Genomic DNA, 14,719 nt, shown 5'->3' with positions numbered 1-14,719 from the left:
ATATTTTTCGAGTCTCAGCCAACAACCACACTTTTATGATATCTGTGCAAAAAAATGTATGCTACGATCACAGCAGTTCAGATCTTGACAGCAGATAAAAATAATCTGAAACTCAGCCAAAAAAAATATGTGTGTACAATATGGTCGTGATCACTTTTTATATATAAAAGTACTCATTTCCTAATTACTACTCTTCTATATTCTCCAGAATCCAATCGACATAGCTACTTAATCTAGTGTAAACCCCCGGTACATTTTCCGTCCCACATTTATTCGACCCGAAGCTAACGATACCCTTCAGGTACCATGCCGACTGTCTCCCGACGGTCTCTAGCTTCATCAACGGCCCGCCGGAATCTCCTCGACACGAGTCCTCCCCCTTTACGCCACCGGCACAGAGCTGACTATCAACGATGTCCACATTGGCCGAGGAGAATGCCTCTGCACATCGATCGTTTTCCCAGGCCTCAATTTGCAGGAATTTCTTGTACCTGCTGGACGATCCCGTTTCAGTTTGACCCCATCCAGCCACTGTCATCTTCTTGCCCTCGGTTGGAAGCTTTTTCAGTTCATCGGTGGTGGGTAAACAGATGGGTCGAATGTAGTCGGTGTAGTTCACTGGTACCGACAGACGGATTAAAGCGATGTCGTTGTAGTCCGCACCGTTCTCCTGGAAGTAATCCTCGTGGATATAGTACGAAGACACCAACACGTCTTGAACCGAATCGGCACAGTCGTCTTTGTCGTGGAAGTTGCATTCCAAGTCCGATTCGGTATCGTATTCACCTAGACGGATTTTGTAACTGAAAGAAATGGGTTTGGTTAGCTTATTGAACATCAATTAGTCGGGCAGAGTTTGATAGATAGTTACACTTTCCAAGATGCGGGAACATTTTGGATGCAATGAGCCGCAGTCAATACGTATCGCTCGTTGACAAGGACTCCGCCACAATGGAATCCGAAACGTTTGTTGGCTGTAAACGAATTAAAATTGTAAGTATTTCTTAAGGGTTCAAGTTTTAAAATACTCACATTTATAGTACTGGATTCTTGCTAGCCACGGGTACTCATCTAACTGGGCGACCTCTCCGCCCACAATTCGAGAACCGGAATCAATGCCGCAAATACCAACAGCAGGAAGGGTTGCCGGGGCATCAAAACGAGCCTTCAGCATCTTCGGAAAGGGACAGCACACGGCTCTTCCTGAGTTCATCATGCCACAGTTGGACTTTTTCAAGTAATTCCGTTCATCACCGGACAGATTCCCTCGTTTCAGCATTGCACTAACTGGTTCGCATGATTTCACCGGCACACAGATACCCGGTGCTCCGGCTGCATCTTCGCATGGGTCATACAAATCGACTGCAAGATCAAATAATGGAAACATTGTTACGAGTAAAACTTTCTAGTACATGCACTTACCCGCTTGACTCGCAACGATTGCCACGGACACCGCCCAAAGACTCAACAAAATCGTCATTCCACTAAGAAATCCCGTTCGATACTGATTATGTCTGATTAGAGCCCGCGGAACCCCTCTGCGGGATGATCAATGCACACATACTGAAAAACGCACAGCCGAGAAAGGAATTAAAACAGGTTGAACTTGGTTCGCTCTTTTCGCTAACGACAACGCAGACAAGATCGTGTTATTTTACGAATTTTGTGTTTTCCATCATCAAACAAAAACCCCTGACCGCGACCTCGTCCACCAACACAGAGACAGTCGACCGTTACGGACAATACAAATGATAAGCTATGAATGTGAAGTCCGGAGATGATTATTTGTTTTGATAACCCGACCCCATGATCTTGTCGTTGTTTTGTGAGGTGCTCGAATTTAAGTCTGTAGCTGGAAATGGAAACGATTAGTGTAGAGAAAATCTATAACTTAAGGGTTATCTATTTGCAACGTAAAATTGCGACTAATATTTTTTCGTAAATCTCAGCTTATAATAGTTTAAATCGACAGAATATTCAGATAATTTACATAAGCCAGAGTATAGCATCCACTTCGAGAATAATGAATGCTGTTTCAAGTTATTGAAATGCGTACTCGAATTAGCTGTAGGTTGAGGATGGGATATCAATATCCTATTAAGATTGATTAAACCTGTTCATCAGCGTGGCTTATTGCATTCCATTTCATTACTGTACAAAATGTGTTAGCGATTTGATTCGTCTTGAATGTGCACTAAAATTTTGAAGTGGGGATTTTGTATGATTAACCGGGACGCATTAAAACAAAAAAAACGCATAACGGTTTGATGAGACCTTTCGTTTCACACGTATTTGCCTTTTACAAAAGTTCTTTTGTCGACTTTTATATGCAACTGTGTACACTGTTTCTGTTGTCAACCCAAGTCTTATATCGATATTTAAAATGCAGATATCATATCATCGTTAGCGGATATCATTAGAAGCACACCCAAATTGTTTTTAACCTCAACAATTTTTTTCTCACTTTACATTTAAAAAAACACAAAATTGAATTCAACCAACTGGTCTACTTAATTGCGTAGCAGCTAAACATGTTTATTCGCCATGCGTATAGGCTGCTCCAGCCGACTAACAGGGGCGGTGGGGTTTCACACATTTCAGACAAATCGAATTTTGGAAATTTATTTCTAACCACACGGAAAAAAATCCGTTCATAAATTAACGAAAAAAGATAATCATTTCGTGAACTGAAAAATTTACGGAAACCGTGACGAAGTTCCTGAAACCTCGTATTCACGAAACTATTGGTATTTCCTAAAAACTAGTTAGCACTTAATAAATAAATACATTCTTATGTTTGGTAGGGTTAGGGTAAGATGGGGCAAATCCGACCGTTGGGTAAACCCGACCCCTCTCTGTTACTGAAAATCAGAAGCACTACGCGAACTAATATCAATGTTGTCGTGTAGAGCATCGAAAATAATCATAATGGTGGTATGAGAGCATTTTATTAGTCTACATTGAGATGCTCATACGAAAAAAAGTGTGTTTTTACAACTTTTGATTTGACTTTTGTGTATCATTGACTACAGGATATTTCTTATTGTTAAAGTGATTGCATAATAAATGTAAGTGGATTTAAATTCTTTGATTTAAGTTCTACAAAGTGCATAGATGAATTTAGTTCAACCTTTTTCATATTTTTTTTTAATCGCATCGTAATGAAAAATGACGCGGTGGGGCAAATCTGACCTCTAAATATTGGAGTAAATCCGACCGCTTTTTTGCTAAGAAAATTTATATTTATCAAATTGAAATATATTTTTATTGTTATTATTTAGTATTTTTATGCAAAATGGTTCATAATTACAAACAAAAGACACAAAACGTGATGATTTTAGTATTCGTCGAGCAATTCCTCCGATGAAAATGGGAATATCATTACGTGCTACTGCTCGTGATTATAGCATTCCAAGATTGACATTGAACTCCATTTTCTTCATGTTACAATTCAATAACACAACATTCATTGATTTATCGTTGAAAAACCATAAAATTTGAGTAATATCTGCCCTAAATCAACCAAGAACATAGGGGGTCGGGTTTACCCCACCATTTTTGAAAACAGCAAAAATGAACATTTTTGTAAAACGCTTGTATCTCAAGATATTCCCAAGATCCAAATAAAATGCTTTATACAGAAAATTGTCCAGGAGTCTAACCTTTAATTTGGTATACAAATACGACTTCATCCGATATAAAATGAGCATTTTACAGCCAAAACCATTTACTAGGTCGGATTTGCCCCACCTTACCCTACTGTGATTCGTCCCTGGCCATGTTAAGTATTCGGCTCTTGTTCATAATTTGTTCAATACACTGCACAGTTGAAGAAATCCAACCAAAAAGGCAATTAATTGGAAGCCGCTGAAAAAGTATCACAATATACACAACAAAAGTTGCTGAATTTTTTAGGTAACAAGATGCAATCAAATTTGTTCACCGCACGCAACTGTGGCCGGAGTTATGGGACTTTAAAGAATCGGAATATTACCGGTTTTCTTCAAATCTGAGGCCTAATTCGGAAGCCGCTGTAAAAGTACAAATAATTATACCCTTAAAGTTGTGAAAAACTCCAGCGATTAAAATGCAATCAAATTTGTTCACCGCACGCACTTGTGACCGGAGATATAGGCTTTGAAAATCCGGAACATTACCGGTATTCATCAAATCTGAGGCCTAATTCAGAAGCCGCTGAAAAAGTTTGAACAATTATACCCTTAAAGTTGTGGAAAATGCTAGCGATCCAAATGCAATCAAATTTGTTCACCGCACGCACCTGTGACCGGAGATATGGGGTTTTAAAGATCCGGAACATTACCGGTTTTCATCAAATCTGAGGTCTAATTAAGAAGCCGCTGTAAAAGTACAAAGAATTATATTCTTAAAGCTGCGGAAAACTCCAGCGATTAAAATGCAATCAAATTTGTTAACCGCACGCACTTGCGACTGGAGATATGGGGCTTTGAAGATTCGGAACATAACCGGTATTCATCAAATCTGAGGCCTAATGCAGAAGCCGCTGAAAAAGTTCAAAGAATTATACCCTCGAAGTCGCGAAAAACTCTAGAAATCAAGATGCAATCGAATTTATTCACCGCACGCACCTGTGACCGGTGATATGGGGCTTTGAAGATCCGGATCATCAAATCTGAGGTCTAATTCAGAAGCCGCAATGAACGTACAAAGAATTATATCCTTAAAGCTGCGGAAAATTCTAGCGATCAAGATGCAATCAAATTTGTTAACCGGATGCACTTGTGACCGGAGATATGGGGCTTTGAAGATCCGGTTACCGGATTACCGGTTTTCATCAAATCTGAGGCCTAATGCAGAAGCCGCTGAAAAAGTTCAAAGAATTATACCCTCGAAGTTGCGAAAAACTTTGGCGATCAAGATGCAATCAAATTTGTTCACCACACGTACTTGTGACCGGAGATTTGAGGCTTTGAAAATCCGGAGCACTACCGGTATTCATCAAATCTCAGGCCTAAGTCAGAAGCTGTTGAAAAAGTACGAATAATTATACCCTTAAAGTTGCGGAAAACTCCAGCGATCAAGATGCAATCAAATTTATTCACCGTACGCACTTGTGACCGGAGATATGGGGCTTTGAAGATCCGGAACATTACCGATATTCATCAAATTTCAGGCCTAATTCAGAAGCCGCTGAAAAAGTTTAAAAAATTATACCCACAAAGTTGCGGAAAGCTCTAGCGATCAATATGCAATCAAATTTGTTAACTGCACGCACCTGTGACCGGAGATATGGGGCTTTGAAAATCCGGAACTTTACCGGTTTCCTAAAAAATTCCGCAACTTTTGGTGTATATATTGTCATACTTTTTCAGCGGCTTCTAATTAATTGCCTATTTTGTCGGAATTCTTCCACTGCGCACTGCCGAGAGTTAAACGATTTTCATGATTGCAGTAGCTTATTTGCGATTTTTGTGATTTTACTTGGAGTTACCGTGGGATTTAATTAATGAATTTATTATCGGTTTTCCTGTCAGAGTAGCGTGATTTAAATTCACGATTGCATGATCTTAGGCACGATTTTCGAAATTTCAATTCACGTTATCATAATATTTTAGTCACGAGTAGAGTGATGTTTAGTTCATGATTTCAGGATCTTGATCACGTTTTCTGATATTTTAATCACGTGTAATGTGATTTATGTACATTCATGATTTCGAGATCACGATTTTCGTACTTTATATTCACATTATCGTGATATTTCGGTCATGGTCGTCAAATGGTGGGATAGCAAAATTCTCACAAGTTTCCTATCTCATGCCTCCACGCGAGTCTAAGTCTATTGATGACATTTGGTCCCTAGACCGGCGACGACTGGGTGCTATCAGCATTCGGCCGATAGTAGCAAAATGAGAGGGTTCGAACAGATCTAGTCGAGAAAACATTGCCGTAAAAAAGAATATTTGATCGGAAATTAGCCCCAATTCGACTAATCTGACTAGTATCGATGATCACGGGTCAATACGTATTGGAAATTCGCCGCGTCTGTTTTTATGAACCTAATTTCAAGCTCCGTTACTGCTATCAAGCTAGTGCATCAGGTTAACAATCCTTTATATTTCCCTTCAGTGTTCGTTATTATCGCTCGTATACTTGTATTCCAAAAACAATCCGATATGGAAAATAAGAATATTTTCCATGATTTATAACATCTCGCGCTATCTTTGCCTGTATAATGTGTTATCACTCGGTAGTTTTCAAGCCAAATAATATATCGTAGAGAAGAAGTAACAAAATCCGTCTAAATACTGTTTCAATAAATAGTGATCCGGCCCATTACGCAGATAATATTAGCTAACCTAGGCAATACTCTTACGGTCGGCTGTGTGGAGTTCAAATTGCTTTTGTTTAGGGAACATAGGATACTCTCGGTAGCCCGCTGTCCAGAGTTTAAAAATAACCAAAAACTAAACAAGATCTTTTCTTTTTCGAGTCATCGTGCGCTCGAAGACTAACTAAACAACTACCTAATAAAATATGCTTTATAGGTCGCATCGCTTGCTTGGAGCGAATCCTAGACCTGATACCCTTCCAAACTATCAACTCCGCGACACCTATGGAAGAGTCTGATGAATCGTCGTCCTTCCATTAAGTAGGTGGAGCATCAACACTTCCTGTCTACCTTATCCTTTATCCTTCCCCGTGAATGATGAATGGGGGCGGCCGGCAATGATGGCTATCATGCTGTTGAGGTTTTAATGTTGGTCGGATTGGTATGAATTCCTGCTTACCATTATCTAAGCAACTCTTATTCTATAATCAGCAGTCAAACATGATGAAGTCAGTGAGCAATCCGCCAAAATCATCGTCACAACGCAACGCAACGCAACATTATCGTGATATTTCGGTCACGAGTAGTGTTGGGTGGATTAAATAAGAGGCTTTTCAGCAACACCCTAAGGAATGTATTCCAAACGGTATCATCTAAAAGATCGGTCAATTATTGTATCTCGTTAATTCCCAACAATTACGGCTAGATTACAGGGCAATACGCAAGTCACGTATCACCTAACCTCAATCGTGCACAATTCGAACGGTTGAGTGCGTTTCTTGGCCTTCCGGCACGGAAATAAATGTTTGCTTATATCTTCACGAATTCAACGTTCTATTTACTTAAACTTCCAACAATTTCTATCTATTCTTTTTTCTTATACCTTTCTCTCATCTCTACGTGACGTCTATGTTTTTCCATCCTACCATTTCAAACGATCCTTTTTTTTTCCTTTTTCTATCCTTCCATTTCAAACGGTCCTTTTTTCCCTTTTCCTATCCTTCCATTTCAAATGGTCCTCACTACATCAAAATTGTCCACCGACAGGTGGTAGACCGTGGAGTTGGAAGGGGTCAGCGGGACATACCGTAACACTCCCCGACCCGTAAGGCTGGTTAGCTATCTCCGGTTCAGCTTTACCTTCTGCTGTTCCCGGCTGAAGCCCCACCTTTTCTATGTCGATCCGCGCCAGCTTTGCAACAGGTCGATGCACCATTCCGTCGGGAGTTTGCACCACGGCATCGCGAACTCGCCCATCTCGGCCCACCACGACCTTGGCTACACGTCCTCGAATCCATCCGTTGCGTATCTTCTCCTCTACGATGATCACCGAATCTCCTACCTCGATCGGTTTTGTCTCCTCAAACCACTTGGTACGACGTGCGATGGTAGGAAGATATTCCCGCACCCACCGGCGCCAAAACTGATCTACCATTGTACGGCATAGATTCCAGTCGTTCCTGCAGGCTTGTCTTGGATCCGTAAGCGTCTTCGGAGTCTGCGTTACGCCGCTCGAGCTCATTAGAAGAAAGTGGTTCGGTGTTAGAGCCTCCTGTTGCGCCGTCTCCAGAGGAATATATGTTAGCGGTCTCGAATTGACCACACTCTCAGCTTCCACTAGCAACGTTGCCAGCGTTTCTTCGTTCGGCGTTCGAGAAGACTCCATTGCAGCAAGAGCGATTTTCACCGACCGCACTAGACGCTCCCAGGCGCCACCCATGTGAGGTGATCCAGGTGGGTTAAACACCCATTTCGTGTTCGCGTTGGTGAACGTTTCGGCAAGCTGGCGCTCGATTTTGCCCATCTCCTGCTTAAGTTCGTTGCTCGATCCCACGAAATTTGTGCCCCTGTCGCTGCGGATCTCCACAGGTGCTCCTCTGCGTCCGATGAAACGCCTGATCGCCATCTTGCAAGATTCCGTTGAAAGTGTGTGAGCGACTTCGAGATGGATTGCTCGTGTGGTCATACACGTGAACAGAGCTACCCATCGTTTTGCAATACTTCGGTTCACCCGCACGCCGATCGGCCCGAAATAGTCGACGCCTACGTAGGAAAATGGACGTACGTACGCCTGCAACCTGGCCGCCGGGAGTGGAGCCATTCGGGGTGTCGCCAGACTTGGCTTCTTGACTTTACACAAGGCGCACTCTTTAGCCACCTTACGCACGAACGGGCGCAGCTGCGATATGTGGAAACGCTGTCTCACTTCGTTCACGACAGTCTCGCCATTGGCGTGAAGAAATCGTTGGTGGTACCATTCAACCAGCAGTCTAGTCACTGGATGGGCTTTCGGCAATATTACTGGAAACTTAGCGTCAAACGCGGCGACGGTCGCAGCAGATATCCTTCCATCAGAACGAATAACACCTGCTTCGTCCAAGTACGGAGACAGTTTGTATATTTTGCTGGTTTTCTCTAGCCGCGCCTGTTGTCCTGGCTGCTTGTCCCGCATTACTGACAAAGTCGCCACCTCGTCCGGATACTGCTCACACTGCACCCAACGAAAGATTGTGGTTTCGACTGTTGCTAATTCCTCTTGAGTGAGTGGTCCGTCCAGTCGAGTCTCTCGTTTTACCGTTCGCCGTAGATTTTGTACGTAGCGATGAACATGTGCTACCGATCGATACAAATGCGTCAGTTTCGAGAATCGCTCCCACCTCACAAGTTGTGGCGGTACGATAACCTCCTTGTGCACCAAACACGACCTCAGCTCTTCATCGGTCGTCGCGCCGACTGAATCTGCATCTATGGTCCATTGATCTTCTGGCAAATATAAATCGTTGTCACCACGGAACCAACGGCCGCCTGAGGACAAACACGGCCCTTTTCCCCACTTTGTCGCATCGTCGGCGACGTTCTTTCTCGATGATATCCAACGCCATTGCTTCGCCTCCGACTTGGACAAAATCTCACCTACTCGGCAAGCTACGAACTGGCGATATCTTCGATGATCTGAATTTATCCAAGCCAGCACCGTCTTAGAGTCACACCATAACACTGTCTTCTCGACTACGAGCGAGTGCCCAGTGAGGATGGTCTTCATCAAGCGAACTCCGATTACCGCTGCCATCAACTCCAACCGTGGGATGGAGTGTGCCTTCAGTGGAGCCACCTTGGATTTCCCACCGACTAACGCAACAGAAATCCCATCCGGAAATACCGCCCGAAAGTAAGCGACACACGCATAAGCTTCTTCGCTAGCATCCACGTAGATATGCAGTTGCAGCGACAAGATATCTTTCACCGAACGTTGCGGAAAGTAGCAACGCGGAATGCTAATCTGGTCCAGATGTTTGAACAAACTCGTCCACCGCATCCACTTCCCAAGTAACTCCTCCGGAATTAGTTGATCCCATGTCGTCTTCGCCCTCCACAGCTCCTGGATTAGTACCTTGCCGTGTATGAGGAAAAAACACAACAATCCTGCCGGATCGAATGGGCTCATCACTACTCGCAGTGCCTGGCGCTTAGTTGGATGCTCCGCACCCACCGCTAGCGTCGTTGTAAACGTGAAGACATCGTCGACCGGCTTCCAGTACATCCCGAGCACGCGTTCGGTTGAACTGTTCTTGTCCAGCTGGAGACACTTTTCTGTGACTGGGTCTCTCTCCCCGACCCGTGCGAGAACCTCGGTGGAATTTGAAAGCCAGTTCCGCAGATGGAATCCGCCGAGAGAGTGGACCAGTTTGACTTCATGTGCCAGCTTCACCGCTTCGTCAACGTCGTCAGCGCTGTCCAAGTAGTCATCCACGTAGTGCTTCCGGATAATTGCGTCGGCTGCAACTGGATACTGTCTTGAATGCTCCTTAGCGTTCAAATTCTTCACGAATTGTGCCGAACACGGTGAACACGTTGCACCAAACGTTGCGACGTCCATCAAATACACATCGGGGGCTTGTGTAGGATCATCTCGCCAAAGCAGTTGTTGCGCATGTCGATCTTCTCGTCGAATCCGAATCTGGTGAAACATCTCCTTCAGATCCGCGCACAGAGCGACCCGTTTCTCCCGGAATCCGTATAGAACATTGAGCAACGTATTTAGCAGATCCGGCCCTTTCAACAGCATCGTGTTGAGTGCGACTCCATCCACTTTGGCCGCTGCATCGCAGAAGATACGAACCTTGGACGGCTTCTTGGGATTGATGACCACTCCTAAAGGTAAGTACCACGTACGCCGTGGATCTGAATCATCGAGCTCCTTCCGGGTCGCTTTGTGTATGTACCCTTTCGCTTGATACTCAGAAAGCTGTCTCCTCACACTTTCGCCGATGAGTAAATCCCTCTGCATACGCCTTTCCAAACACTGCAGTCGTCGAACCGCCATCTGGTAGCTGTCCGGGAACTCGAAGCTATCGTACTTCCAGAGAAGCCCAGTTTCGAATCGCTGTCCGACCCGCTTAGTAGTTTCCATCAGGATCTGATTTGCTCGTTGAGTTTCCGCGGACTCAGGATGGGCGACTTCCATTATACCCAGACTCTCGACTGAGAAAAATTTCTCCACGAGCTCATGTAGGGTCTGCTCGGCCTCCTGGCACTCGCATATGTGGAAACTATGAACGATATCCCCTGACTTGTCCTGGTTGGATCCGTAAACCGTCCATCCCAAACGTGATTTTGCTGCTATCGGCTCTCCCGGTCGGCCATCTCGTAGCTTGAGTGTCGATGTAACGTGAGCGTTGTCGTTTCCGATGAGGATGCGCGGTACCGCTTGATCGTAATCATCGATCGGTAGGCCCTTTAGGTACGGAAAGGTTTCTGCGAGTTCCGCGTACCGCAAGGATTGTCGTGGTAAGTCCAGCTTGCTTACGGTGCGCACGTCCGACAAAGAATGTTTGGATGCCCCTGACCGTCCTGCTATTTCCAATGCGACCCGTTGAGAATTAGCTTCTGACCTCTTCACGTTCGCCGTCCACTGCAAGCACAATGGTTGCGGATCTCCTACAACCCCAAGGTCTTTTACCAACTCTTCGTCAATCAGCGTTCTCTCCGAGCCGTCGTCCAAGAAAGCATACACGGACACAGATCGATTGTTCCCATACAAAGTCACTGGAATAATACGAAAAAGCGTAGTCTTCCCAGCGGAATGATGATTGGTGACAGCTTTGGAACTACTTGTCTTAGCTTCACTCGATTCTTGCCTGGACCCATTCTTCGCCGAATTTCCGTCGTTCCCAAACTTCTTACAGCCATTTCCTGGCGTCTTTCCGTTTTCCCTGGCCTGCTGGGCTTCATTTGTGTCCCGTTTGGAGTGCAGCAAAGGGTGGTGACGCCTTTGACATCCGTCGATATCGCATTGCTTGCGATTCTTGCAGGGGCGCCTTCCGTGTGCTCCAAGACAGAGCCGACACAAGCCGAGTTTCTGTATTGTCTCCCAGCGTTCATCGACCGTTTTCTTGTCGAACTCTGAGCAGTCTTTTACCCGATGCCCCGAGTTTTTGCAAATGAAACACGCTGGGCTTGATGGGCGCATCGTAACGCCAGATGCTTCTTTGTTCGTCGCCATCAAAGAAGAATCCTCCATTGAGTGAGTTCCGCAGAAGTTTTTGTCCTTTCCGTTCTTCTCCTTCACTATTCGCTGCTGCTGTACAGGTTGCGGCCTAGGATCGTAGTTTACGGTCACGTCGGATGCCGCTCGCACGAGCGTCTGCATATACTGCGAGAAAGAACGCAGGTTCACTTCCCCGCAGCGCTGCTTGTATAGCGACCAGTCCAGTTTCATATGTGCTGGAAGCTTCTCTACCAACTCGAACAGTAGCATCGGATTGTTGAGATGCGCTTCATGCCTCCCGGCTTCCAGATGATCACAAAAATTCTGCACCGCCATACCGAAACCGATTAGCGTATCTAGTCTTTCCTGTTTTGGCGCAGGTACCCCTCGGATCCTCTGCAACAACGCATGGATCAACAATTCCGGTCTACCATAAAGTGTCTCCAGCGTAGCTAAAACATTTGGGACGCTCGCCGGTAGCAACAGTCGACTCCGCACCGATTCAAGTGCGTGCCCCTTCAAACACCGTTGCAACCTCGCCAAATTTTCCTCGTTCGAAAACCCGCACGTCTGAGTAGAGTTAACGTACGAGCTAATGAATAGCGGCCAGTCCTCCGGATTACCAGAAAAGATTGGCAACTCCTTGTTCATCACGTGTCTTGCCGCCAATTGTCGTGGTGTCGGTCCCCAATACGCCTGCTCGTCATGCAACGGAGGTTGCTGCGCACCAGCCTGGAACTCCGCAAACCGTGGTTGCTCCTGCGGTCCCAATTGGATTCCTGGTGGCACCGTCTGCCTTCTCGAAAACCTTTGCTCAGTGGGGATCACAGACGGTAACGGTTGGCCGGCGTACGACTGGGAATACTCTCCTCCCAGTAATTCTTCCACTGTCACTGGACCTCTAATTGGGCCTGCACTATCTCTATTCACTGCGGTCGATTGCGCGGCGATTGCAAAATTCGGATTACCAACTCGCGGAATGACAAACGAATTGCCTGCTGGAGGAGGCTGGGTGAGAGGAAAGGGATAGTTTTGGAAAGCATGCTGCTTGGGGATTACATTTGCGATGCCTTTGCTAGGCCCGGCGAGCGCGGAGGTAACCGAGAAAATGTTAGCCTGACCGCTACCAACTATTGGCGCTGTTGTGCTTTCGGCTCGACCGATAATACCCCCTAACGTTGGCTCCAACCCTGACTGCCCTAACGAAATACCTGCCAACGCTGCTTCTAGAATACCCTCGTTAATGCTAGTTGGTTGCTGCATGCCGTCCTGCCTAGCTTGTATTCCAGTTGCTGTCGTCGCGTTACTCGTACCAATAGCTGGAGCCTTCTCCGTCGGGACAACCAACGTCGAATGGGCGACCTTCCACTGCTGTACCTTGCTGAAGGAACTCTGCACTGAGGCGACACTCCGGTTGTCTTCATCGCCTTCCCCACCTAGGTCAATCACCTCTCTCAAACGGAATGACTCGTTCATTACCGCCTGCTCTAGCTGCAATTGCCTCCGCTCAAACTCTGCTTCCTTTTTCTGCTTCTCTTGCTCCATCTTCCGCTCGTGCTCCCGGCGCTCCAACTCTATACGCTTCATCGCCAAAGCCTTCTGGGCCTCAAGTCTCTCGAGCTGTAGGCGAGCCCTTATTGCTCCAGCACTACAGGTTGAAGTGCTCGTTCCTGCTTTGCTGTTAGCCTTGCTTCCGGGTGCATCAATCACCGGAATCTGTGCCGACGGTCTCTGACAGTTTGGGCATGTAAACGGTCGGTCTGTCGCATCAATGCTGTCGTTCACACCCACACAGGTAAAATGCCACCACGAATCGCAGTGACAACAGCTTACCATCCGATCCGTGTCAGGTTCATTACACTGGTTACAGTGTGTTTCCACGGTGGGGGCACTTCCTGTACAATTCGGCATTGCTTCGTGGTTATCTTGGACGATCTTTTAGATTGTTGGGTGGATTAAATAAGAGGCTTTTCAGCAACACCCTAAGGAATGTATTCCAAACGGTATCATCTAAAAGATCGGTCAATTATTGTATCTCGTTAATTCCCAACAATTACGGCTAGATTACAGGGCAATACGCAAGTCACGTATCACCTAACCTCAATCGTGCACAATTCGAACGGTTGAGTGCGTTTCTTGGCCTTCCGGCACGGAAATAAATGTTTGCTTATATCTTCACGAATTCAACGTTCTATTTACTTAAACTTCCAACAATTTCTATCTATTCTTTTTTCTTATACCTTTCTCTCATCTCTACGTGACGTCTATGTTTTTCCATCCTACCATTTCAAACGATCCTTTTTTTTTTCCTTTTTCTATCCTTCCATTTCAAACGGTCCTTTTTTCCCTTTTCCTATCCTTCCATTTCAAATGGTCCTCACTACATCAAAATTGTCCACCGACAGGTGGTAGACCGTGGAGTTGGAAGGGGTCAGCGGGACATACCGTAACAAGTAGTGTCATATATGTTCATGATATCAGGGTCTTAGTCACGATTTTTGATGTTTTTTCACCTGTGTGGTGTGATTTATGTTCTTGATTTTAGGATCTTAGTCACGATTTTCCTAATTTAGTGGCACGTAATTTTGATATTTTGTTCTGGAGCTTTCTCGAATTTGATACGTGGAGTGATGTGACTCATGTTCATGACATCAGCAGTTTTATTATGATATTCGGAATTTCTCTTCGCCTTCTCACGATCTGTTATTTCTTTGTTATTATCTTTTTGTCTTTCTTCTATGTAATCATTCTGGAAATCGACTCGAAGGACCGAGTCTCTATTACCATTCGACTCAGTTCGTTGAGTTCGGCAAATGTCTGTGTGTGTGTGCGTAGATATGTGTGTATGTATGTATGTGACCAAAAATATGCACATCGGTTACTCGGAGACGGCCGAACCGATTTTCTCAAACTTAGTCTCAATT

The 14,719-nt window shown here is 45.1% G+C and overlaps 2 protein-coding genes across 2 annotated transcripts; both read right to left on the bottom strand.

The window, feature by feature from the left end:
* Positions 1 to 176: 176 nt before the first annotated feature.
* LOC131684604 (CLIP domain-containing serine protease B4-like) lies at positions 177 to 1,574 on the bottom strand. Its single transcript, XM_058967620.1, has 4 exons — positions 1,423 to 1,574; positions 1,033 to 1,362; positions 872 to 974; positions 177 to 803 (listed from the first exon to the last, which is right to left on the bottom strand). Exons 1-4 carry the CDS (start codon positions 1,478 to 1,480, stop codon positions 188 to 190), a joined length of 1,107 nt encoding a protein of 368 aa, XP_058823603.1. The 5' UTR covers positions 1,481 to 1,574; the 3' UTR covers positions 177 to 187.
* Positions 1,575 to 7,334: 5,760 nt separating this feature from the next.
* Positions 7,335 to 13,706, bottom strand: LOC131680765 (uncharacterized). Its single transcript, XM_058961475.1, has one exon. The coding sequence runs from the start codon at positions 13,704 to 13,706 to the stop codon at positions 7,335 to 7,337; it is 6,372 nt and encodes a 2,123-aa protein (XP_058817458.1).
* Positions 13,707 to 14,719: the final 1,013 nt, after the last annotated feature.

The sequence above is a fragment of the Topomyia yanbarensis genome, chromosome 2 (genome assembly GCF_030247195.1).
Source record: "Topomyia yanbarensis strain Yona2022 chromosome 2, ASM3024719v1, whole genome shotgun sequence".
NCBI classification, from domain to species: domain Eukaryota; kingdom Metazoa; phylum Arthropoda; class Insecta; order Diptera; family Culicidae; genus Topomyia; species Topomyia yanbarensis.
Note: the sequence above shows the minus strand (reverse complement) of the source record. Positions and strands in the feature narration are given on the sequence as shown.